The sequence below is a fragment of the Hypanus sabinus genome, chromosome 12 (genome assembly GCF_030144855.1).
Source record: "Hypanus sabinus isolate sHypSab1 chromosome 12, sHypSab1.hap1, whole genome shotgun sequence".
Lineage (NCBI taxonomy): Eukaryota > Metazoa > Chordata > Chondrichthyes > Myliobatiformes > Dasyatidae > Hypanus > Hypanus sabinus.
Genome location: NC_082717.1, coordinates 1,038,245 through 1,062,133, shown reverse-complemented (window position 1 = coordinate 1,062,133; position 23,889 = coordinate 1,038,245). Strand labels below are relative to the sequence as shown.

The window sequence follows — 23,889 nt, the reverse complement described above, 5'->3', positions numbered from 1 at the left end:
TGTTCCCCTAACCGTCGAGTCCCCCATGACTATCGCTCCACCTGACTTCACCCTGCCTTCTGAGGCTCAGAGCCCACCTCAGTGTTCTTGCTCTGGCTGCTGCTGCCTCGCCCGGATAGTCCATCCCCCCCATCAGTATCCAGAGGGGTATACCTGTTGCTGTGGGAGACCCTGCACTGACTTCCTTCTCCCTTTTCCTCTCTCAGCGTTCACCATTCTATTCCTGGAATTCTGCACTCACAGTGTAACCACCTGCTCAAAAGTTGTATCTATAAATTGATCTGCCTCCTGTAGGATTCCCACATCCTACAGGAGGAGAATTGCACTGCCATATCTGCCATCCTGCCTGCACTGTACAATGGGCAACCTAAACCAAGTCAGCAATAACGAGAGGAAAAACTAACCCTTCTAACCTGTTTCTTTGGCCTCGGCCTCTTGACTCAAAGCCTGACATTCACCACTGGCCTACTCCCAACCAAAGCCACCAGGCTTGTCTCTTCTGTATTTTTATTTACTTCGAAGTTAAGTAAATAGGAGTATCTGCTATTAGCACCGATTGGGCCTCCGGAATGTCTGAATGCCCGCAAAGCTCGCCTTTTATACAAGCTTCACCAACCTGCCAGTAACCTCATATCAATGCCTTGGTGAAAATGAATCTCAAACTTGTATATCGTAACATATACGTACTTTGATAATAAATTTACTTTCAACTTTGAATGGCTGCCAGATGTTCTGAGGCTTAGATGTTTCAAAAGAGGTGGGAAGTGGCATTACTAATCACTAATTACTAATCAGCTGCAGAAAGGGAGGTGTCATCCACTTAGTCAGTGTGGAAGGAATTTAGAAATAGGAATGGAGCTATTTGTTTATAGACCCCCCCCCCCCCCCAACCCACTAAGGCACAACGTGCAGATCCAGAGGCAGATTTTGGGAAAGTGTATAAGTAACAGGCATGCTGACTTTCAACAATCAGGGCTTTGAGTACAGCGGTTGGGATGTTATGTTGCAATTGTGAAAAATAACAGTGAGGCTGCATTTGCAATATTGTGTTTAGTTTTGCCACCCTGATACAGGAAAGATAGTGTGAAACTTGAAAGAGTGTAGAAGAGATTTAGAACAGGAACAATGCCCCTCAGCCTATGATGATGAGCCCAGCTAATAAAAATGACACCTAATTACATTCAGGCAGAAGGGATTCGTGTATCTGTGACCCTCCATTTTCATGTACCTATCTAACAGCCGCTTGAATGCCATTTATAATGATTTAGACCATCAATCATAGAAGAAGAATTAGGCCACTTGGCCCATCGAGTGTTTTCTGCCGCCCCATCATGGCTGATTTATTATCCCTCTCAACCCCATTCTCCTGCCTTCTCCCCATAGCCTTTGATGCCCTGATTAATCAAGGACCTATCAACCTTTGCTTTAAATATTCCCAATGAGTTGGCTTCCACAGGCATCTGTGTCAATAAATTCCACGCTCACCTTGTGTCGGAAGAATTTCATCCTCAGCTGGCACTCCATAAACAGTTATGGAGAGAAGGTGACCAGTTAGGTGAGTGAGTGCATAAAATCATCAGCAGTATAGACAGGGTGAATGCACAGTCTTATTTCCACATTTAAGATGAGGGGGGATATATTTACACTATTACAGGTTGCCAGGTACAATGTTGTGGCCATCAATGAATCTTGGCTGAAGGATGGTTGTAGTTGGGAGCTGAATGTCCAAAGTTACACACTGTATCAGAGGGATAGGAAGGCAGGCAGAGGGGTTTGTGTGGCCCTACTGGTAAAGAATGGCATCAAATCACTAGAAAGATGTGCATTGGATCGGAAGATGGTGAATCCTTGGGGGATGAGTTAAGAAACTACAAAAAAAGGACGTTGATGGCAGTTATATACAGGCCTCCCAACAGTGACTGGGAGATGGACAACAGGAAATAGAAAAGGCAAGTCAAAAGGGCAATGTTATCGTAATCATGGGAGATTTCAACGCGCAGGTTAATTCGGAAAATCAGGTTGGCAATGGATCTCAAGAGAGTGAGTTTGTTGCATGTCTAAGAGATAGCATTTTAGAGCAGTTTGTCATCGGGTTTACTAGGGGATCAGCCATACTGGATTGGTTGTAATGTAGTGAACCAGAGGTGATGAGGGAGCTTAAGATAAAAGAACCCTTGGGAAACAGTGATCACAATATGATTTGAGTTCCAACTTTTAATTTGATAGGGAGAAAGTAAAGTCTGATGTAGCAGTATTTCAGTGGAATGAGGGAAGTTCAGTGGTATGAGAGAGGAGCTGGCCAAAGTAAATTGGAAGGAGCTGCTAGCGGGGATGTCAGCAGAGCAGCAATGGCGTGTGTTTCTGGGAAAAATGAGGAAGGTGCAGGACACACATATTCCAAAAAAAAAGAAATACTCAAATGGTAAAATAGTACAACCATGGCTGACAAGGGAAGTCAGAGCTATTGTAAAAGCAAAAGAAAGGGCATACAACAAACCAAGAATTAGTGTGAAGATAGAGGACTGGGAAGTTTTTAAGAACCTACAGAGAGCAAACCAAAAGAATCATTAGAAGGGAAAAGATGAAATATCAAAGCAAGCTAGCAAATAAAGTCCATGATATCCTGAAGTGGGAAGGTGAACAGCCAAAGGTCGTGGTACATATTGGTACCAACAATATGGGTAAGAAAAGGGAGAAGGTCCTGAAAATGGACTACAGGGAGTTAGGAAGGAAGTTGAGATGCAGGACCTCAAAGGTAGTAATCTCGGGATTACTGCCTATGCCATGTGACAGTGAGTATAGGAATAGAATGAGGTGGAGGATAAATGCATGGCTGAGGGATTGGAGGAGGGGGCAGGGATTCAGATTTCTGGATCATTGGGACCTCTTTTGGGGCAGGTGTGACCTGCACAAAAATGACAGTTGCTGCTGAATCTGAGAGAGACCAATATCCTGGCAGGAAGGTTTGCTAAGGTTATTGGGGAGAGTTTAAACTAGAATTGCTGGCAGGGTGGGAACCAAACTGAAGAGACGGAGGAAGGGGCAGTTCGCTCACAAATAGGGAAAGCTTGGAGACAGTGTGAGAGGGAGGATAGGCAGGTGATAGAGAAGGGATGCACTCAGACTGATAGCTTGAGATGTGTCTATTTTAATGCAAGAAGCATCATGAACTAAGTGGATGAGCTTAAATTGTGGATCAGTACTTGGAGCTATGATGTTGTGGCCATTACAGAGACTTGGATGGCTCAGGGGCAAGAATGATTACTTCAAGTGCCAAGCTTTAGATGTTTCAGAAAGGACAGGGAGGGAGACAAAAGAGGTGGGGGCATGGCACTGCTGATCAGAGATCAGTGTCATGGCTGCAGAAAAAGGAGGAAGTCATGGAAGGATTGTCTATGGAATCTCTGTGGGTGGAAATTAGGAACAGGAAGGGGTCAATAACTCTACTGGGTGTTTTTTATAGACCACCCAATACTAACAGGGACATCATAGAGCAGATAGGAAGACAGATTCTGGAAAGGTGTAATAATAACAGGGTTGTGGTAGTGGAAAATTTTAATTTCCCAAATACTGATTGGCATCTCCCTGGAGCAAGGGATTCAGATGGGGTGGAGTTTTAAGATGTGATCAGAAAGGTTTCCTGATACAATATGTAGATAGGTCTATAAGAACAGAGGCTGTACTTGATCTCATATTGGGAAATGAACCTGGTCAGGTGTCAGGTCTCTCAGTGGAAAAGCATTTTGGAGTTAGTGATCACAATTCTATCTCCATTACCATAGCATTAGAGAGGGGTGGAACAGACAAGTTAGGAAAGCGTTTAATTGGAGTAAGGGGAAATATGAAGCTATTGGGCAGGAACTTGGAAGCATAAATTGGGAACAGATGTTCTCAGGGAAATGTACGGAAGAAATGAGGCAAATGTTCAGGAGATATTTGTGTGAACTTCTGCATAGGTACGTTCCAATGAGACAGGGAAAGGATGGTAGGGTCCAGGGAGCACAGTGTGAAAAAGGCTGTTGAAAATCTAGTCAAGAAGAAAGGAAAAGCTTACGAAAGGTTCAAAAAACTAGATAATGATAGAGATCTAGAAAACTATAAGGCTAGCAGGAAGGAGCTTAAGAATGCAATTAGGAGAACCAGTAAGGGCCATGAGAAGGCCTTGGCAAGCAGGATTAAGTACAACCCCAAGGCATTCTACAAGTATGTGAAGAGTAAGAGGATAAAACGTCAGAGAATACGACCAATCAAGTGTGACAGTGGAAAAGCGTGTATGGAACTGGAGGAGATAGTGGAGGTACTTAATAAATACTTTGCTTCAGTATTCACACAAAAAAGGATATTGGCGATTGTAGGGATGACTTACAGAGGACTGAAAAGCTTGAGCATGTAGATATTAAGAAAGAGGATGTGCTGGAGCTTCTGGAAAGCATCAATTTGGATAAGTCACCAGGACTGGACAGGATGTACCCCAAGCTACTGTAGGAAGCAAGCGAGGAGATTGCTGAGCCCCTGCAATGATCTTTGCATCATCAATGAGGACAAGAGAGGTTCCAGAAGATTGGATGTGTGGATGTTTTCCCTTATTCAATAAAAGGAGTACAGATACTCCAGGAAATTATAGACCAGTGAGTCTTAATTCAGTGGTTGGTAAATTGATGGAGAAGATGCTGAGAGGCAGGATTTATGAACATTTGGAGAGGCATAATATGATTAGGAATAGTCAGCATGGCTTTGTCAAGGGCAGGTCGTGCCTTATGAGCCTGATTGAATTTTTTGAAGATATGACTAGACAGGTTGGTGAAGGTAGAGCAGTAGATGTAGTGTATATGGATTTCAGTAAGCCAGTAAGGCATTTGATAAGGTACCCAATGCAAGGATTATGAGGAAGTAAGGAGGCATGGGACCCACGGGGACATTGCTTTGTGGATCCATAATTGGCTTGTCCACAGAAGGCAAAGAGTGGTTGTAGACGGCTCATATTCTGCATGGAGGTTGGTGACCAGTGGTGTGCCTCAGGGATCTGTTCTGGGACCCTTACTCTTCGTGATTTTTATAAATGATCTGGCTGAGAATGTGGAGGGATGAGTTTGTAAATTTGCTGATGACACAAAGGTTGGGGGTACGTATAGTGTGGAAGGCTGTCAGAGGTTACAGTGGGACATCGAAAGAATGCAAAACTGGGCTGAGATGGGAAAAATGGAGTTCAACCCAGATAAGTGTGAGGTGGTTCATTATGGTAGATCAAATATGATGGCAGAAAACAGTAATAATGGCAAGACTCTTGGCATGTAGAGGATCAGAGGGATCTAGGAGTCCAAGTCCATAGGACAGACACTCAAAGGTGCTATGTAAGTTGACTCTGTGGTTAAGAAGGCATACAGTATATTGACCTTCATCCACCATGGGATTGAGTTTAAGAACCGAGAGCTATTGTTACAGCTATATAGGACCCTGGTCAGACCCCACTTGGAGTACTGTGCTCAGTTCTGTTGCCTCACTATAGAAAGGATGTGGAAACCATAGAAAGGGTGCAGAGGAGATTTACAAGGATGTTGCCTGGATTGGGAAGCATGACTTATGAGAATAGGTTGAGTGAACATGGCCTTTTCTCCTTGAAGTGAAGGAGGATAAGAGGTGACCTGATAGAGGTGTACAAGACGACGAGAGGTATTGATCATGTGGATAGTCAGAGGCTTTTCCCAGGGCTGAAACGGCTAACACGAGAGGGCATAGTTTTAAGGTGCTTGGAAGCAGGTACAGAGGATATGTCAGGGGTAGGTTTTTTTTTATATAAACGCAGAGAGTGATTAGTGCGTGGAATGGGCTGTCAGCAATAGTGGTGGAGGCGGATATAATAGAGTCTTTTTCTGGACTCCTGGATAGGTACATGGAGCTTAGAAAAAATAGTGGGCTATTGGTAACCCTAGGCAATTTCTAAAGTGAGTATGTGTTTGGCACAGCATTGTGGCCGAAGGGTCTGTATTGTGCTGTAGGTTTTCTGTTTCTAAATAATATCGAAGTGGATAGTAAAAGTTTTTTCAAGTATGTAAAAATAAAAGAGAGATGAGAGTGGATATAGGACTGCTAGAAAATGAGGCGGGAGAAATAATATGAGGGACAAGGAGGATGATGATGAACTAAATGAGTATTTTGCATTAGCCTTCACTGTGGAAGACACTAGCAGAATGCCTGATGTTGTCGTGTGTGAAGGAAGAGAAGTGGATGCAGTTACTATTACAAGGGAGAAGGTGCTTAAAAAGCTGAAAGACATAAAGGTACATAAGTCACCCGGACCAGATGAACTTATTTGAGAATAAGAGGTCAGTTATTTTGAGAATAAGAGGTCAGTTATTTAAAACAGAGTTGAGGAAGAGCTTCTTCTCCCAGAGAGTTGTGGAGGTGTGGAATGCACTGCCTCGGAAGACGGTGGAGGCCAATTCTCTGGATGCTTTCAAGAAGGAGCTGGATAGATATCTGATGGATAGGGGAATCAAGGGATATGGGGACAAGGCAGGGACTGGGTATTGATAGTGAATGATCAGCCATGATCTCAGAATGGCGGTGCAGACTCGAGGGGCCGAATGGTCTACTTCTGCACCTATTGTCTATTGTCTATAACTGCACTCTAGGGTTCTGAAGAGGTAGTAACATTAGAGATTGTGGACCTGCTGAGTTCCTCCAGCGTGTTGTACGTGTTGATAAGATGCAGAAGGACTTAGACAGATGAGGAGAATGGACAAGAACATGGTAAATGAAGTACAATGTTGAAAATGCATGGCCATGCACTTTGGTAGTAGAAATAAGTGTGCGGACTATATTCTAAATGGGGAGAAAATACAAAAATCTGAGATGCAAAGGACTTGAGATTACCTGTGCAGAACACCCTAAAGGTTATCTTACCATTTCAGTCGGTGGTGAGGAAGGCAAATGCAATGTTTACATTCATTTCAAGTGGTCTAGAATACAAGGGCAGGGACATGATGCTGAGGCTTTATAAGGCACTGGTATGTGTGCAGTTTTGGGCCCCTCATCTTGGAAAAGATGTGCTGGCATTGGAGAGAGTCCAGAGGACGTTCACAAGGATGATCCAGGAATGAAAGGGTTACCATACGAGGAAAATCTGATGGCTTTGGACTGTACTCGCTTGAATTTAGAAGGATGAGGGGGATCTCATTGAACCTTTTGAATTTGAAAGGCGTAGACTGAGTAGATGTGGAAAGGATGTTTCCCATAGTAGGAGAGTCTAGGACAAGAGCGCACAGCCTCAGGATAGAGGGGCGACCATTCAAAACAGAGATGTGGGGAAATTTCTTTAGCCAGAGGGTGGGAAATGTGTGGCCACATGCAGTGGTGGAGAGTAGGTCATTGGGTGTAATTAAGGCAGAGATTGATGGGACATGGTATCCAAGGTTACGGAGTGAAGGCCAGGAAATGAGGTTGAGGATGAGAATAAAAAAGGATCAGCCATGATTGAATGGTGGAGCAGTCTCAATGGGCCAAATCGCCTGATTCTGGTCCTACATCTTATGGTCTTATTTAATAGAAACACGAATAGCAACATGTCATGCAGAGGGCAAATGGAATGAGCTGCGTGATGGAGTGTTTGAGGCAGGTCTAATTTTAGATTTACCTTCACTCAGCCTGCCAGTGAAGTTTCTGGAAGCCACTTGCCCGAGTACTTTTCTTCACTTGCCTCCCCACACTTCCAACTCTCAGAGGAAGGCTGGCTGCTACTTACCGGATTGGAAGGGAGTTAAAGATTCCTTTTTCCACGTTGAAGGTTTGATGTTGGACCCGGGAGAGACCAAAGCCCACAACCAGCACGGCCAGAGTGAGGGTGACAAGACGGGTCAGGACAAAACACCACTGCCCACACGTTAAACCTGGTCAAAGGCAGCGAGCTCAGTCAACATGTAAGCCACAGCAACCCACTGAACCTCCTCATGGTAACCCGGGCAGATCACTGCTGGTGGCCCTGTCCTGTCAGTGGGGGGGGGGGGGGGGTCTGTGTGGGAGGGGGCTCACTGCTGCTGGACCTGTCCTGTCAGTGGGGGGGGGGGTAGTGTGGGAGGGGGCTCACTGCTGCTGGACCTGTCCTGTCAGTAGGGGGGGGGTCTGTGTGGGAGGGGGCTCACTGCTGCTGGACCTGTCCTGTCAGTGTGGGAGGGGGCTCACTGCTGCTGGACCTGTCCTGTCAGTGGGGGGGGGGGGGGGGTAGTGTGGGAGGGGGCTCACTGCTGCTGGACCTGTCCTGTCAGTGTGGGAGGGGGCTCACTGCTGCTGGACCTGTCCTGTCAGTGTGGGAGGGGGCTCACTGCTGCTGGACCTGTCCTGTCAGTCGGGTGGGGTCAGTGTGGAGGGGGCTCCACTGCTGCTGGACCTGTCCTGTCAGTAGGGGGGGGGTCTGTGTGGAGGGGGCTCACTGCTGCTGGACTGTCCTGTCAGTAGGGGGGGGGGTCTGTGTGGGAGGGGGCTCACTGCTGCTGGACCTGTCCTGTCAGTGTGGGAGGGGGCTCACTGCTGCTGGACCTGTCCTGTCAGTGGGGGGGGGGGGTAGTGTGGGAGGGGGCTCACTGCTGCTGGACCTGTCCTGTCAGTAGGGGGGGGGTCTGTGTGGGAGGGGCTCACTGCTGCTGGACCTGTCCTGTCAGTGTGGGTGGGGTCAGTGTGGGAGGGGGCTCACTGCTGCTGGACCTGTCCTGTCAGTGTGGGTGGGGTCAGTGTGGGAGGGGCTCACTGCTGCTGGACCTGTCCTGTCAGTGCGGGGGGGGGGGGGGGGTAGTGTGGGAGGGGGCTCACTGCTGCTGGACCTGTCCTGTCAGTGGGGGGGGGTAGTGTGGGAGGGGGCTCACTGCTGGTGGCCCTGTCCTGTCAGTGTGGGAGGAGCTCACTGCTGGTGGCCCTGTCCTGTCAGTGGGGGGGGGGGGGGGGGTCTGTGTGGGAGGGGGCTCACTGCTGCTGGACCTGTCCTGTCAGTGTGGGAGGGGGCTCACTGCTGCTGGACCTGTCCTGTCAGTGGGGGGGGGGGGTAGTGTGGGAGGGGGCTCACTGCTGCTGACCTGTCCTGTCAGTAGGGGGGGGGTCTGTGTGGGAGGGGGCTCACTGCTGCTGGACCTGTCCTGTCAGTGGGGGGGGGGGGGTAGTGTGGGGAGGGGGCTCACTGCTGCTGGACCTGTCCTGTCAGTGGGGGGGGTAGTGTGGGAGGGGGCTCACTGCTGCTGGACCTGTCCTGTCAGTGCGGGGGGGGTCTGTGTGGGAGGGGGCTCACTGCTGCTGGACCTGTCCTGTCAGTGTGGGAGGGGGCTCACTGCTGCTGGACCTGTCCTGTCAGCGGGGGTGGGGTCAGTGTGGGAGGGGGCTCACTGCTGCTGGACCTGTCCTGTTAGTGCGGGGGGGTCAGTGTGGGAGGGGGCTCACTGCTGCTGGACCTGTACTGTCAGTGCGGGGGGGGTCAGTGTGGGAGGGGGCTCACTGCTGCTGGACCTGTCCTGTCAGTGGGGGTGGGGTGGGGTCAGTGTGGGAGGGGGGGGTTTAGTGTGGGAGGGGGCTCACTGCTGCTGGACCTGTCTGTCAGTGGGGTGGGGGTGGGGTCAGTGTGGGAGGGGGCTCACTGCTGCTGGACCTGTCCTGTCAGTGGGGGTGGGGGTGGGGTCAGTGTGGGAGGGGGGGGTTTAGTGTGGGAGGGGCTCACTGCTGCTGGACCTGTCCTGTCAGTGCGGGGGGGGGGGTAGTGTGGGAGGGGCTCACTGCTGCTGGACCTGTCCTGTCAGTGGGGGTGGGGGTGGGGTCAGTGTGGAGGGGGCTCACTGCTTGCTGGACCTGTCCTGTCAGTGGGGGTGGGGGTGGGGTCAGTGTGGGAGGGGCTCACTGCTGCTGGACCTGTCCTGTCAGTGGGGTGGGGGTGGGGTCAGTGTGGGAGGGGGGGGGTTTAGTGTGGGAGGGGGCTCACTGCTGCTGGACCTGTCCTGTCAGTGCGGGGGGGGGGTAGTGTGGGAGGGGGCTCACTGCTGCTGGACCTGTCCTGTCAGTGGGGGGGGGGGGTCTGTGTGGGACGGGGCTCACTGCTGCGGACCTGTCCTGTCAGTGGGGGTGGGGTCAGTGTGGGAGGGGACTCACTGCTGCTGGACCTGTCCTGTCAGTGGGGGGGGGGGGGTAGTGTGGGAGGGGGCTCACTGCTGCTGGACCTGTCCTGTCAGTGTGGGGGGGTGCTTACTGCTGCTGGACCTGTCCTGTCAGTGGGGGTGGGGTCAGTGTGGGAGGGGGCTCACTGCTGCTGGATCTGTACTGTCAGTGTGGGTGGGGTCAGTGTGGGAGGGGGCTCACTGCTGCTGGATCTGTACTGTCAGTGCAGGGGGGGTCAGTGTGGGAGGGGGCTCACTGCTGCTGGACCTGTCCTGTCAGTGGGGGTGGGGGTGGGGTCAGTGTGGGAGGGGGCTCACTGCTGCTGGACCTGTCCTGTCAGTGGGGGTGGGGGTGGGGTCAGTGTGGGAGGGGGGGTTTAGTGTGGGAGGGGGCTCACTGCTGCTGGACCTGTCCTGTCAGTGTGGGGGGGGGGGTAGTGTGGGAGGGGGCTCACTGCTGCTGGACCTGTCCTGTCAGTGGGGTGGGGTCAGTGTGGGAGGGGACTCACTGCTGCTGGACCTGTCCTGTCAGTGGGGGTGGGGTCAGTGTGGAGGGGGCTCACTGCTGCTGGATCTGTACTGTCAGTGTGGGTGGGATCAGTGTGGGAGGGGGCTCACTGCTGCTGGACCTGTCCTGTCAGTGGGGGGGGGGGGTAGTGTGGGAGGGGGCTCACTGCTGCTGGACCTGTACTGTCAGTGCGGGGGGGGTCAGTGTGGGAGGGGGCTCACTGCTGCTGGACCTGTCCTGTCAGTGGGGGTGGGGGTGGGGTCAGTGTGGGAGGGAGGTTTAGTGTGGGAGGGGGCTCACTGCTGCTGGACCTGTCCTGTCAGTGTGGGTGGGATCAGTGTGGGAGGGGCTCACTGCTGCTGGACCTGTCCTGTCAGTGTGGGTGGGATCAGTGTGGGAGGGGGCCTCACTGCTGCTGGACCTGTCCTGTCAGTGTGGGGGGGGTTTAGTGTGGGAGGGGGCTCACTGCTGCTGGACCTGTCCTGTCAGTGGAGGGGGGGGGGGTAGTGTGGGAGGGGACTCACTGCTGCTGGACCTGTCCTGTCAGTGGGGGTGGGGTCAGTGTGGGAGGGGCTCACTGCTGCTGGACCTGTCCTGTCAGTGTGGGTGGGATCAGTGTGGGAGGGGGCTCACTGCTGCTGGACCTGTCCTGTCAGTGGGGGGGGGTCTGTGTGGGAGGGGGCTCACTGCTGCTGGACCTGTCCTGTCAGTGGGGGGGGTCTGTGTGGGAGGGGGCTCACTGCTGCTGGACCTGTCCTGTCAGTGGGGGTGGGGTCAGTGTGGGAGGGGGCTCACTGCTGCTGGACCTGTCCTGTCAGTGGGGGTGGGGGTCTGTGTGGGAGGGGGCTCACTGCTGCATGGACCTGTCCTGTCAGTGGGGGGGGGGGGGTAGTGTGGGAGGGACTCACTGCTGCTGGACCTGTCCTGTCAGTGGGGGTGGGGTCAGTGTGGGAGGGGGCTCACTGCTGCTGGACCTGTACTGTCAGTGTGGGTGGGATCAGTGTGGGAGGGGGCTCACTGCTGCTGGACCTGTCCTGTCAGTGGGGGGGTAGTGTGGAGGGGGCTCACTGCTGCTGGACCTGTCCTGTCAGTGTGGGGGGTGCTTACTGCTGCTGGACCTGTCCTGTCAGTGGGGGTGGGGGTGGGGGTGGGGTCAGTGTGGGAGGGGGGTTTAGTGTGGGAGGGGGCTCACTGCTGCTGGACCTGTCCTGTCAGTGTGGGTGGGGTCAGTGTGGGAGGGGGCTCACTGCTGCTGGATCTGTACTGTCAGTGCAGGGGGGTCAGTGTGGGAGGGGGCTCACTGCTGCTGGACCTGTCCTGTCAGTGGGGGTGGGGGTGGGGTCAGTGTGGGAGGGGGCTCACTGCTGCTGGACCTGTCCTGTCAGTGGGGGTGGGGGTGGGGTCAGTGTGGGAGGGGGTGGGTTTAGTGTGGAGGGGGCTCACTGCTGCTGGACCTGTCCTGTCAGTGTGGGGGGGGGGGGTAGTGTGGGAGGGGGCTCACTGCTGCTGGACCTGTCCTGTCAGTGCGGGGGGGGGTCAGTGTGGGAGGGGGCTCACTGCTGCTGGACCTGTCCTGTCAGTGCGGGGGGGGTCAGTGTGGGAGGGGGCTCACTGCTGCTGGACCTGTCCTGTCAGTGGGGGTGGGGTCAGTGTGGGAGGGGGCTCACTGCTGCTGGACCTGTACTGTCAGTGGGGGGGGGTGGGGTAGTGTGGGGAGGGGGCTCACTGCTGCTGGACCTGTCCTGTCAGTGGGGGTGGGGGTGGGGTCAGTGTGGGAGGGGGCTCACTGCTGCTGGACCTGTCCTGTCAGTGGGGGCTGGGGGTGGGGGTCAGTGTGGGAGGGGGCTCACTGCTGCTGGACCTGTCCTGTCAGTGGGTGTGGGGTCAGTGTGGGAGGGGGGCTCACTGCTGCTGGACCTGTCCTGTCAGTGTGGGGGGGTGGCTTACTGCTGCTGGACCTGTCCTGTCAGTGGGGGGGGTCTGTGTGGGAGGGGGCTCACTGCTGCTGGACCTGTCCTGTCAGTGGGGGTGTGGTCAGTGTGGGAGGGGGCTCACTGCTGCTGGACCTGTCAATGTCAGTCGGGGTGGGGTCAGTGTGGGAGGGGGCTCACTGCTGCTGGACCTGTCCTGTCAGTGGGGGTGGGGTCAGTGTGGGAGGGGGCTCACTGCTGCTGGACCTGTCCTGTCAGTGTGGGAGGGGGGGGTTTAGTGTGGGAGGGGGCTCACTGCTGCTGGACCTGTCCTGTCAGTGGGGGGGGGTAGGGGGCTCACTGCTGCTGGAGCTGTCCTGTCAGTGGGGGTGGGGGTGGGGTCAGTGTGGGAGGGGGGGTTTAGAGTGGGAGGGGGCTCACTGCTGGTGGACCTGTCCTGTCAGTGGGGGTGGGGGTGGAATCAGTGTGGGAGGGGGCTCACTGTGGGGATCAGTGCAGTGGGGGAGGATCCCAGCACACCAGCAACTGATTCTGCTCACCAGTCTGTGATTGAGAAGGTTCAAAGTCTAACGTTCACCCACTTACCCTAAACTTCCCCCATCGATGACCCCCACTCCCCCATCAATGACACCAATGCCCCTAACAATCCCACCCCCACCCGCTGCCTCTGCCCCTGTGCACTCACAGCCTCTGGTTGTCCTCATTGGTGAAGTACAATAGCCGGGCCAGGTGAAACACCAATTCTGCCACACTCTGTAACACCAGTAACACGAGCCCCAACCGCGTCAGGCTGCACACACAAAACATCAGTCAGTACACGTCTCCGTATCTACAACCCTCACCCCTGCTGCTACTGTTCACAGTTCTCCCCACATCAATATCCCTCCTCGGCCCAACAACCTAATTGCTCCCCCTCAGAAAATTTCCCCTCTCACATCAACATTGCCCCTCAGAGTACAGCGAGACACAGACCCTTTGGCCCAACTAGTCTATGCTGTCCAGTGTCAATTTCCTACATTGTGACCCCATCTGTCCAAGACTCACCTCTCCATGGACCTACTGAATCACTTCTCAAATGATGCTATTGTACCTGCCCCAACCATTTCCTTTGGCAGCTCGCTCCATATACAGTGGTGCTAGAAAGTTTGTGAACCCTGTAGAATTTTTTCTATTTCTGCATAAATATGACCTAAAATGTGATCAGATCTTCACACAAGTCCTGAAACTAGATAAAGAGAACCCAATTAAATAAATAACACAAAACATTATTAATTTATTTATTGAAAAAAATGATCTAATATTACATTTATTTGCTGGAAAAAGTATGTGAACCTTTACTTTCAGTAACTAGCGTGACCCTCTTATACAGAAATAACTTCAACCAGCCGCTTCTGGTAACTGTTGATCAGTCCTGCCCATTGGTTTGGAGGAATTTTAGGCCGTTCCTCCTTACAAAACTGCTTCAAGTCTGGGAATTGGTGGACTTCCTTGCGTGCACTGCTTGCTTCAGGTCCTTCCACAACATTTCTAAAGGATTAAGGTCAGGACTTTGACTCAGCCACTCCAAACCACAAATCTTCTTTTTAAACCACGCTTTTGTTGATTTAATGTCTTGTTGCATTAACCAACTTCCATTAAGCTTCAGGTGACGGACTGCTATCCTGACATTCTCCAGTAAAATGTCTTAATACAGTTTTGCATTTATTGTTCCCTCAATAATTATAAAGGGTCCAGACCCTGAGGCAGCAAAGCAGCCCCAAACCATGATGCTCCTTCCACCATGCTTCACAGTTGAGATGAGGTTTTGGTGTTGGTGTGCAGAGCCCTTTTTCCTCCAAACATAGCAATGTGCATTTCTGCCAAAAAGTTCAACTTTTGTCCTACCTGTCCACACAGCATTGTCCCAGAACAATTGTAGAACATCCAGGTGATCTTTCGCAAACTTGAGACATGCAGCAATGTTTTTTTTTGGAGAGCAGTGGTTTCCTCTGTGGTGTCCTTCCATGAACACCATTTTTGTTCAGTATTTTCTTATCAGCAAGTTGTAGAGATTTCTGCAGGTCTTTGGGTGCTATCCTTGTGTTCTTTTTCACCTCTTTCAGCATTGCATGTTGTGTTCTTGGTGTGATCACTGCAGGATGCCCACTGCTAGGAACAGTACTTAATTTCCTCCATTTGTGGACAATTTCTCTTACTGTGGACTGATGAACACTCAGGTATTTAGAAATGCTTAGTAACCTTTTCCAGCTTCATGCATCTCTACAATCCTCCTTCTAAGGCCCTCTACAAGTTGTTTTGATCAAGGCATGGTGCACATTAACAGATTTTGCTTGAGAAGACTTTGCATCTTTTTTGTAGGGGCAGAGCACCTCTACAACCCACACCTCCAATCTTATCTCATTGATTGGAATGCCTGACTCCAAATAGCTTTTGTAGAAGGCAATACACTAGAGTTCACATACCTATGTCCTGACGAAGGGTCTCAGCCCGAAACGTCGACAGTGCTTCTTCCTATAGATGCTGCCTGGCCTGCTGCATTCCACCAGCATTTTGTGTGTGTGACACAAGAGATCACATACCTTTTCCAACAAATACATGCTATATTGGATCATTTTTCGCAATAACTAAATTAAATGTTTTTGTGTTACTTATTTAATTGGGTTCTCTTTATCTAGTCTTAGGATTTACAAGATGATGATGACATTTTATGCTGAAATAGAGAAAATTCTACAGGGTTAACAAACTTTCTAGCACCACTATAGTCAAACCCCTCTATGTGGAAAATGTTGCCCCCTCAGGTCCCTTTGAAACCCTCACCAGAAACCTAAGCCCCTACCCTAGGGAAAAGACTGTTACTATCCACCTCATCTATGCCTCACAGACCTCTAAACATTTCTATAAGATGACGCGTCATTCTCCTACATTCCAAGGAATAAGATCTAGCATGGCCAATCTCTCCCTGTAACTCAGGCTCTCTGGTCCTGGCAACATCTTTGTAAATGTTCAATTTACTCACATCATTTTACAAGAGGGTGACCAAACATAACATCCCAGTTCCTGTACTCTGTACCCAGACTAATGTAGGCCAGTGTCAAACACATTTTTCACCAGCCTGTCAACCTGCAATGCTACTTTGTATTAGCACTCCTAAATCTCCCCGTCCCTCTGTTCCAATACTCTCCCTAGTGCCCTACCATCCTACACCATTTTGACTTTCCAAAATACATCACCTCACTTTGCTGTGTTGAAATCCACCTCATGAAAGTAACCTCAACCTTTCCATATTCACTTCCCAACCCTGTACAAATCCCTGGTTTGAAATCAGTGCTGAGATTGCCCAGAACTTGGAAATGGCTGTTCTACCTGTCCAGGGTTCAGCAGACAGACCAGTGGAGTTACCCCTGCTGCACACTTACTTGAGTAGGTAGGCCCCTGTGATGTGCAGGAGGTACAAGGTGATGTAGAGTAACTGACGTGGAATCTCCTCCTGTCAGACACAAAACGCAGCACGTCACCCACCAACCAAACAAGCCTGAGCAGCCTCTCCACGCACACGGTCAGCAAACATCAGCACCTCAGTCCCGCTGCCCATTCCCACAGCAGAACGGTTTATCCTCGCTCCCTTTGAGGAGGAGGTGCTGATCCTGTGGCGAGGGGCTCCCACAGGGCTGCTGGAGAGTTCCTAATATCCCCTCTGGCCAGTGGAGGTGGTGGGTTTGGGACGAGCTGCCAGCGTATCCTGCAGCCACAGTGAGATGGACCAAAGGATATCGATGACAGGGTTTGCTTTGTCCTCGATAATCAACAATGGTCAGTGCTGAACCTATCCAGGCAAATTCCATCACACTCCTGGCTTGTGCCTTGTTGATGGGGCATCAGGGGGTGAATCACTGAACACAGGAAGCCAGCCTCGGATCTGTCTCCTGTCTTGCAGCCATGCTACTGATTGTGAACAACAAACACGAAACACTGCAGCACTTTAGGTCAGGCAGCATCGATGGAGGAAATAAACAGTTAACCCATTCACATCTGGGCCTGGCCTGCTGAGTTCCTCCAGCATCTTTGTCTGGATTTCCGGCATATAACCATATAATAATCACAGCATGGAAACAGGCCATCTCGGCCCTTCTAGTCCGTGCCGAACACTTACTCTCACGTAGTCCCACTGACCCGTTCTCAGCCCATAACCCTCCATTCCTTTCCTGTCCATATACCTATCCAATTTTACTTTAAATGACAATACCGAACCTGCCTCTACCACTTCTACTGGAAGCTCATTCCACACAGCTATCACTCTCTGAGTAACGAAATTCCCCCTCGTGTTACCCCTAAACTTTTTCCCCTTAACTCTCAACTCATGTCTTCTTGTTTGAATCTCCCCCACTCTCAATGGAAAAAGCCTATCCACATCAACTCTATCTATCCCCCTCATAATTTTAAATACCTCTATCGGACCCCCTCAATCTTCTATGCTCCAAAGAATAAAGACCTAACTTGTTCAATCTTTCCCTGTAACTTAGGTGCTGAAACCAAGGTAACATTCTAGTAAATCTTCTCTGTACTCTCTCTACTTTGTTGACATCTTTTCTATAATTCGGTGACCTGAACTGTACACAATACTCCAAATTCGGCCTTCCCAATGCCTTGTACAATTTTAACATTACATCCCAACTCCTATACTCAATGCTCTGATAGATAAAGGCCAACATACCAAAAGCTTTCTTCACCACCCTATCCACATGAGATTCCACCTTCAGGGAACTATGCACCATTATTCCTAAATCACTCTGTTCTACTGCATTCCTCTATGCCCTACCATTGACCATTTTGATTAGTCCTACCAAAATGTAACACCTCACACTTATCAGCACTAAACTCCATCTGCCATCTTTCAGCCCACTCTTCTAACTGGCCTAAATCTCTCTGCAAGCTTTGAAAACGTACTTCATTATCCACAGTGCCACCTACCTTAGTATCATCTGCATACTTACTAATCCAATTTACCACCCCAACATCCAGATCATTAATGTATATGACAAACAATATTGGACCCAGTACAGATCTCTGAGGCACACCACTAGTCACCGGCCTCCAACCTGACAAACAGTTATCCACCACTACTCTCTGGCATCTCCCATCCAGCCACTGTTGAATCCATTTTACTACTTCAATATTAATACCTAACGACTGAACCTTCCTAACAGAGATGAGCAGGAATTTCTTTAGCCAGAGTGGTGAATCTGTGGAATTGCCAAAGTTGGCCATGGGGGTCAAGTCACTCTGTATATTTAAGGCTGAGGTTGATAGGTTCGTGATTGGTCAAGGTATGAAGGGATATGGGGAGAAGGCAGGAGACTGGGTCTGACAGGGAAAATGGATCAGCCATGATGAAATGGCAGAGCAGATCTGATGGGCCAAATGGCCGAATTCTGCTCCAATATCTAATGAAGTTATGGTATTGATGTTAAAGTGGTGGCTCTGGTCAGTGGTAACTAGCAGGAAGTCGATGATAGGGAATTGAGCTATGATACCACAGACTCTCTGTTGTATCACCTGTTAATACTGGGGCAAACACGTTACTTGTTGCGATCAGGCCAAGCTGCATGCCGGGACAATATAGGAGAGGAACAGGCCCTTCGGCCCACAATGTCTGTGCTGACCACATTGCCAATCTGCACCTCCACCATCCATGGGCCACGTCCTTGAATTCCCTACTCTTTTTCAACGTAATGTCTTTTTATCTGCTATCATAATTATATGTGCTGTGTGCAGCTGTTGGCACTGTGCTTTGCATCTTGGCCTCACAAGAACTCTGCTTAAATTGGCTGTATTCATGTGTATGGCTGAATGACAATTTAGACCGCAAGACCATAAGACTGAGGAGCAGAATTCGCCACAACCCATTGAGTCTGCTTCACCATTTCATCATAGCTGATTTATTATCCCTCTCAACCCCATTCTCCTGCCTTTTCTGTGGCAATGAATCCCACAGATTCACCACCCTCTAGCTAAAGAAATTACTCATCTCCATTCTAAATGAATGCCCCTCTATTCTGAGGCAGTGCACTCTGGTCCCAGACTCAGACACTGTTGGAAGCATCCTCTCCACATGAGTCTATCTAGCCCTTTCAATATTTAATGGGTGTCAACAAAATCCTCCCCTCATTCTTCTAAATTCCTATGTGTACAGGTCACAAACCCCATGCAAGGCTTATAGAGAAAGTAAGGAGGCAGAGGATCCAAGGGGACATTACTTTGTGGAACCAGAATTGGCTTGCCCACAGAAGGGAAAGAGTGATTGTAGACAGTCATATTCTGCATGGAGGTCGGTGACCAGTGGTGTGCCTCAGGGATCTGTTCTGGGACCCTTACTCTTCGTTATTTTTATAAATGACCTGGATGAGGAAGTGGAGGGATGGGTTAGTAGGTTTGCTGAGGACACAAAGGTTGGAAGTGTTGTGGATAGTCTGGAGGGCAGTCAGAGGTTACAGCGGGATTGATAGGATGCAAAACTGGGCTGAGAAGTGGCAAATGGAGTTCAACCCAGATAAGTGTGAAGAGGCAACACGAGTGAATCTGCAGATGCTGGAAATAAATAAAAACACAAAATGCTGGCAGAACTCAGCAGGCCAGACAGCATCTATGGGAGGAGGTAGTGACGACGTTTCGGCTCGAAGCATCAACACTACCTCTTCCCATAGATGATGTCCGGCCTGCTGAGTTCTGCCAGCATTTTATGTTCTTAAGTGTGAAGAAGTTCATTTTGGTACATCAAATATGATGGCAGAATATAGTATTAATGGTAAGGCTCTTGGCAGTGCGGAGGATCAGAAGGATCATGGGGTCCGAGTCCACAGGACACTCAAAGCAGCTGCACAGGTTGACACTGTGGTTAAGAAGGCGTACGGTGTATTGGCCTTCATCAATCGTAGAATTGAATTTAGGAGCCGAGAGGTAATGTTGCAGCTATATAGCACCCTGGTCAGACCACACTTGGAGTACTGTGCTCAGTTCTGGGGTTGAGTGGGATCCAGGATCAGCCATGATGGATTGGTGGAGCACACTCGATGGGCTGAATGGCCTAATTCTGCTCCTATGTGTTATGATCTTATCTATAGAACAGCAACTGTAAACATCAGGAACTATTAACTGTAAACAAACTGCAAAAATGCAGATAGAAATAAATAGCAATAAATAACAAGCATGAAATAGCAATATAACAGAGTCCTTAAGTGAGTCCTTAAATGTGTAGCTATCTCCTTCTGTTCAAGAGGCTGATGGTTGAGGGGTAGTAACTGTTCTTGAACCTGGTGGTGCAATTCCTGAGGCTCCTGTACCTTCTACTTGATGGTAGCTGTGAGAAAAGAGCATGACCTGGGTGGTGAGAATCTTTGATGATGGATGCTGCTTTTTTATGACAACATTTCATGTAGATGTGCTCAACGATTGGGAGGGTTTTACCCTGATGTACTAGGCCAAATCCACTACCTTCTGTAGTATTTTTTGCTCAAAGGCATTGGTGTTCCTGTGCCACACCGTAATGCAGCCAGTTGGCACATTTTCCACCACATCTATAGAAGTTTGCCAAGGTTTTTGATGACATGGTGAATCTTCCAGGAAACTGAGGAAGCAGAGGTGCTGTCTTGCCTTCTTTGCAATTATATTTATTTAATGGATTCAGGACAAATCTTCTGAGATAGACACCCAGAAATTTAAAGTTACTGACCCTCTCCACCTCTGATCACCTGATGAGGACTTGCTCATGGACCTCTGTTTTCCCTCTCCTGAAGTCCACTATCAATTATTGGTCTTATGGACAATGAATGATAGGTTGCTATTACACCACTCAATCTCTCTCCTGTATGCTGATTCATCACTGCCTGTGATACAGCCCACAACCGTGGTGTCAGCAAACAGTACTTCGCCACACGGTCACAGGTGTAAAGCGAGTACAGCAGGGGGCTAAGCACACAGAATTGCCGTTCCAACATTGGCTGATCTGCTTAAGCCTCACTTCTTTTCGTTGGCCCTTCCAAAGTTACAACGAACAAGAATTAAACTTGAGCTTGAACTCACCTTGCGCACTCTCTGGAAGTAAAGCTCTGGGAGCATGTGGATCCAGTATGAGATCTGGTACAGATAGAAGAACTTCATCTGGAAGCTATCAAGACAGAGAATTTAGTCAATGTTTGTTCGACTACAACACCCTACCCTTCCTGCCCCGCCAACACTCCTTCCTCACACAGCCCTCGCCAACACCTTGCTATGGGACACAGCCTCACACTGGACACTCTGGAGCACTGACATTGAAATAGGTCCAGGGTTCCACCATCCCCAGGGAAGATGGTGGAACCCCCACACACAGTGCCTCACAGACTGCCACACCCAACACACACTACAAAATACCCCCACACTACCCCACCCAATGTCTTCTTCGGTTTTCCATCGGAATCCGATGACGACGTCCACTCCTTTAACGATGCGATCTTTGATGACTATACAGTCCTATCCTGGACCCACAAGATCTATTGCAGGTGGGACATGTATTTGTGGTAGTGGTGGCAACCATGGCTGCATTTCTCCTGGCTCTCTTCTGCTGTCTTCTGGTTGTTCTTTCCATCTCCAGAATATGAACCCCATCCCTACACAGCTGTCGCAAGTGTTACGGTCAGCAGCAACATCCTCCAGGTCCTCAGGTCAGATATTGCACTTCCTCAAAGCATTCTTCATCTGATCCTTATAGCGCTTCTTCGGCCCTCCAGCTGAGCGTCGATCGTGATGTAGCTTGGCTGTATGACACTCTGCAGGGCAGCCGACATTGGGGCATCCTTATCACATACCCCAGCCACTGCAACTGATACTGGGTGATCATGGCCTCAATATTTCTGCAGTTGGTATTTACGAGTATTTCAGCGTGAGGCACCCGCTCATGCCAAGTAATTCCCAGGATGCGCTGAAGGCAGCTTATGTGGAAGCGCTCCAAGGACTTGATGTGATGCCTGTAGGTTACCCAAGCTTCACAGCCATAAAGGAGGGTGGTGACACAGACCGCTTGGTGTACGGTGACCTTTGTGGAGGGACGAAGGCTCCTGTTCTGAAAGACTCTTCACCGAAGTCTCCCAAAGGTAGCTGATGCCTGTTTAATGTGGCTCTGGATGTCGTTGTCAATGCCGCTATCCTCAGAGAGAATGCTGCCCAGATATTTGAAAGATGGCACCGCTGATAGCTTTTCATCACCAACAGTGAAAGCAGATAGGGTGGGTGGGACACTAGTACTCCACTGGCAAACCACTTCTGTCTTGGGGGTATTGACGGTCAGCCCCATCGTGCTGTACGCTCTCACCACCACAGCAAGGACAGTCTGAAGATCCTCCGGAGTGTGGGCCACAAGAGCACAGTCGTCTGCATTCTGCAGCTCCAGGATCCGCTTTCTACGGAGTTTGGTGATTGCGTGGAGCCTCTTGATGTCAAAGAGGTTGCCAGCTAATCTGACGTTCACTGCCACACCACTGCTATCCTCAATCTCATTTTGGAGAAGCTTGGTAACACACAAAAGGAAGATGTTAAAGAGCACTGGAGCTAGCACACACCCCTGCTTCACCCCTCTGCATACCAAGAAGGGCTCGGATTCTTGTCCTCCTGTGGTCACCCAGCCAATGTACATACACTGACACACACACAGTGCCCATAGTTAGATCATAACAAACAGGAGCAGAGTTAAACTAATTGACTCATCAATTCTGCTCCTCTGTTCTAACATGGCTTATTTATCATCCCTCTCAACCATTTCCTGCCTTCTCCTGTAGATTTTGACACCCTGACTAACCTCGGAACTATCATAACATAGATCATGACTTGGTCTCCACAGCCATCTTTGGCAATGAATTCCACAGCTACACCACCCTCTGGCCACAGAAAATCCTCCCCATCTCTGTTCTGAATGGACATCCCTCTAATCCGAGGCTGTGCCGTCTGATCTGTAACTCTCCCACTGTAGGAAACATCCTCTCCACATCACTAACGAGACCTTTCAATATTCCACATAATCCAGCGACATGACCCCACCCACATTTCTCCCCACCAACACCCAGGGTGTTGGGTAGGGGCGCAGACTTACGTGAGGTGGGTGTGTGGATAATCCTCCCACAGACTGGACGGGGAACTGATGTAACCCTCCTGCAAAGAGACAAAGTCACAACAGTTGTGGGATATGAGCTGGGGGTGGGGGGGTGGGGGGGAAGACAAAGACACAGGCAGGCAGTCAGGAGAGGGGGGAGAGAGGGCAGGCTGGGAGAGGGGAGAGGGGGAGACGGGGCAGGCGGTTGGGAGAGGGGGAAAGGGGACAGGCGGCTGGGAGAGGGGGACAGGGGACAGGCGGCTGGGAGAGCGGGAGAGGGGGCAGACGGCTGGGAGAGCGGGAGAGGGGGCAGACGGCTGGGAGAGCGGGAGAGGGGGCAGACGGCTGGGAGAGCGGGAGAGGGGGCAGACGGCTGGGAGAGCGGGAGACAGGGGGCAGACGGCTGGGAGAGGGAGACAGGGGGCAGGCGGCTGGGATAGGGAGACAGGGGGCAGGCGGCTGGGAGAGCGGGAGAGGGGGCAGACGGCTGGGAGAGGGGGCAGACGGCTGGGAGAGGGGGCAGACGGCTGGGAGAGGGGGCAGACGGCTGGGAGAGGGGGCAGACGGCTGGGAGAGGGGGCAGACAGCTGGGAGAAGGGGCAGACAGCTGGGAGAAGGGGCAGAGCTGGGAGAGGGGGCAGATGGCTGGGTGAGCAGTGTCAAGACAAGGGGCAGGAGATGAGAGGTGGGGGGCAGTTCTGCAGGGATGGAGCCAGGTGACTGAGATGGGGGAGGTGCAGGAGTAATTGTAGGGAGTTTGAGGGGCCCCAGTGGGGATAGGCAGAAACGGCGAGTTGGGGGGGTGAGGGGGAAGGCCACTCAAGGATAAGCTCAGGGAATGGGGGAAGAGGGCATTTCAGGAGGAGAGACTGGAAGAGTGGTGTGGCTGTAGGTGAAGGGGCATCTAGGGGCAGGGCTATTCTCCAGGGTCAAGGGAGGAAGGTCCCGGGATCTCCAGGGATGAGCGAGGTAGGAGGCTCACTCACGCTGACGATGATGTAGAGGCCCCAGACACTTGAGCCAAGGTGGAGAACTACCAAGTGGCCAGACTCATTCACCTTGCTGTGTTTGACCTTCGAGAGGTGCAGCCTCTTGTTCAGTTTCTGAAACAAAAATATCAAGCTATTAACCCGTCATGGTTCTGAACTTTGCCCCCTGAGCTGTCCTGGCTTACTTCCATCCCCAACTGTCCACCTTCTCCCAGCTCCC

The 23,889-nt window shown here is 50.8% G+C and overlaps 1 protein-coding gene across 1 annotated transcript in view; it reads right to left on the bottom strand.

The window, feature by feature from the left end:
* The window catches only part of LOC132402547 (translocating chain-associated membrane protein 2-like), a 67,983-nt gene that overhangs the window by 5,248 nt on the left and 38,846 nt on the right, over positions 1-23,889 (bottom strand). The window contains 7 exon segments of the mRNA XM_059985410.1: positions 7,742-7,863; positions 7,865-7,886; positions 13,249-13,353; positions 15,980-16,050; positions 20,640-20,724; positions 22,681-22,739; positions 23,667-23,783. Coding sequence (XP_059841393.1) covers positions 7,742-7,863; positions 7,865-7,886; positions 13,249-13,353; positions 15,980-16,050; positions 20,640-20,724; positions 22,681-22,739; positions 23,667-23,783 — 581 coding nt within the window.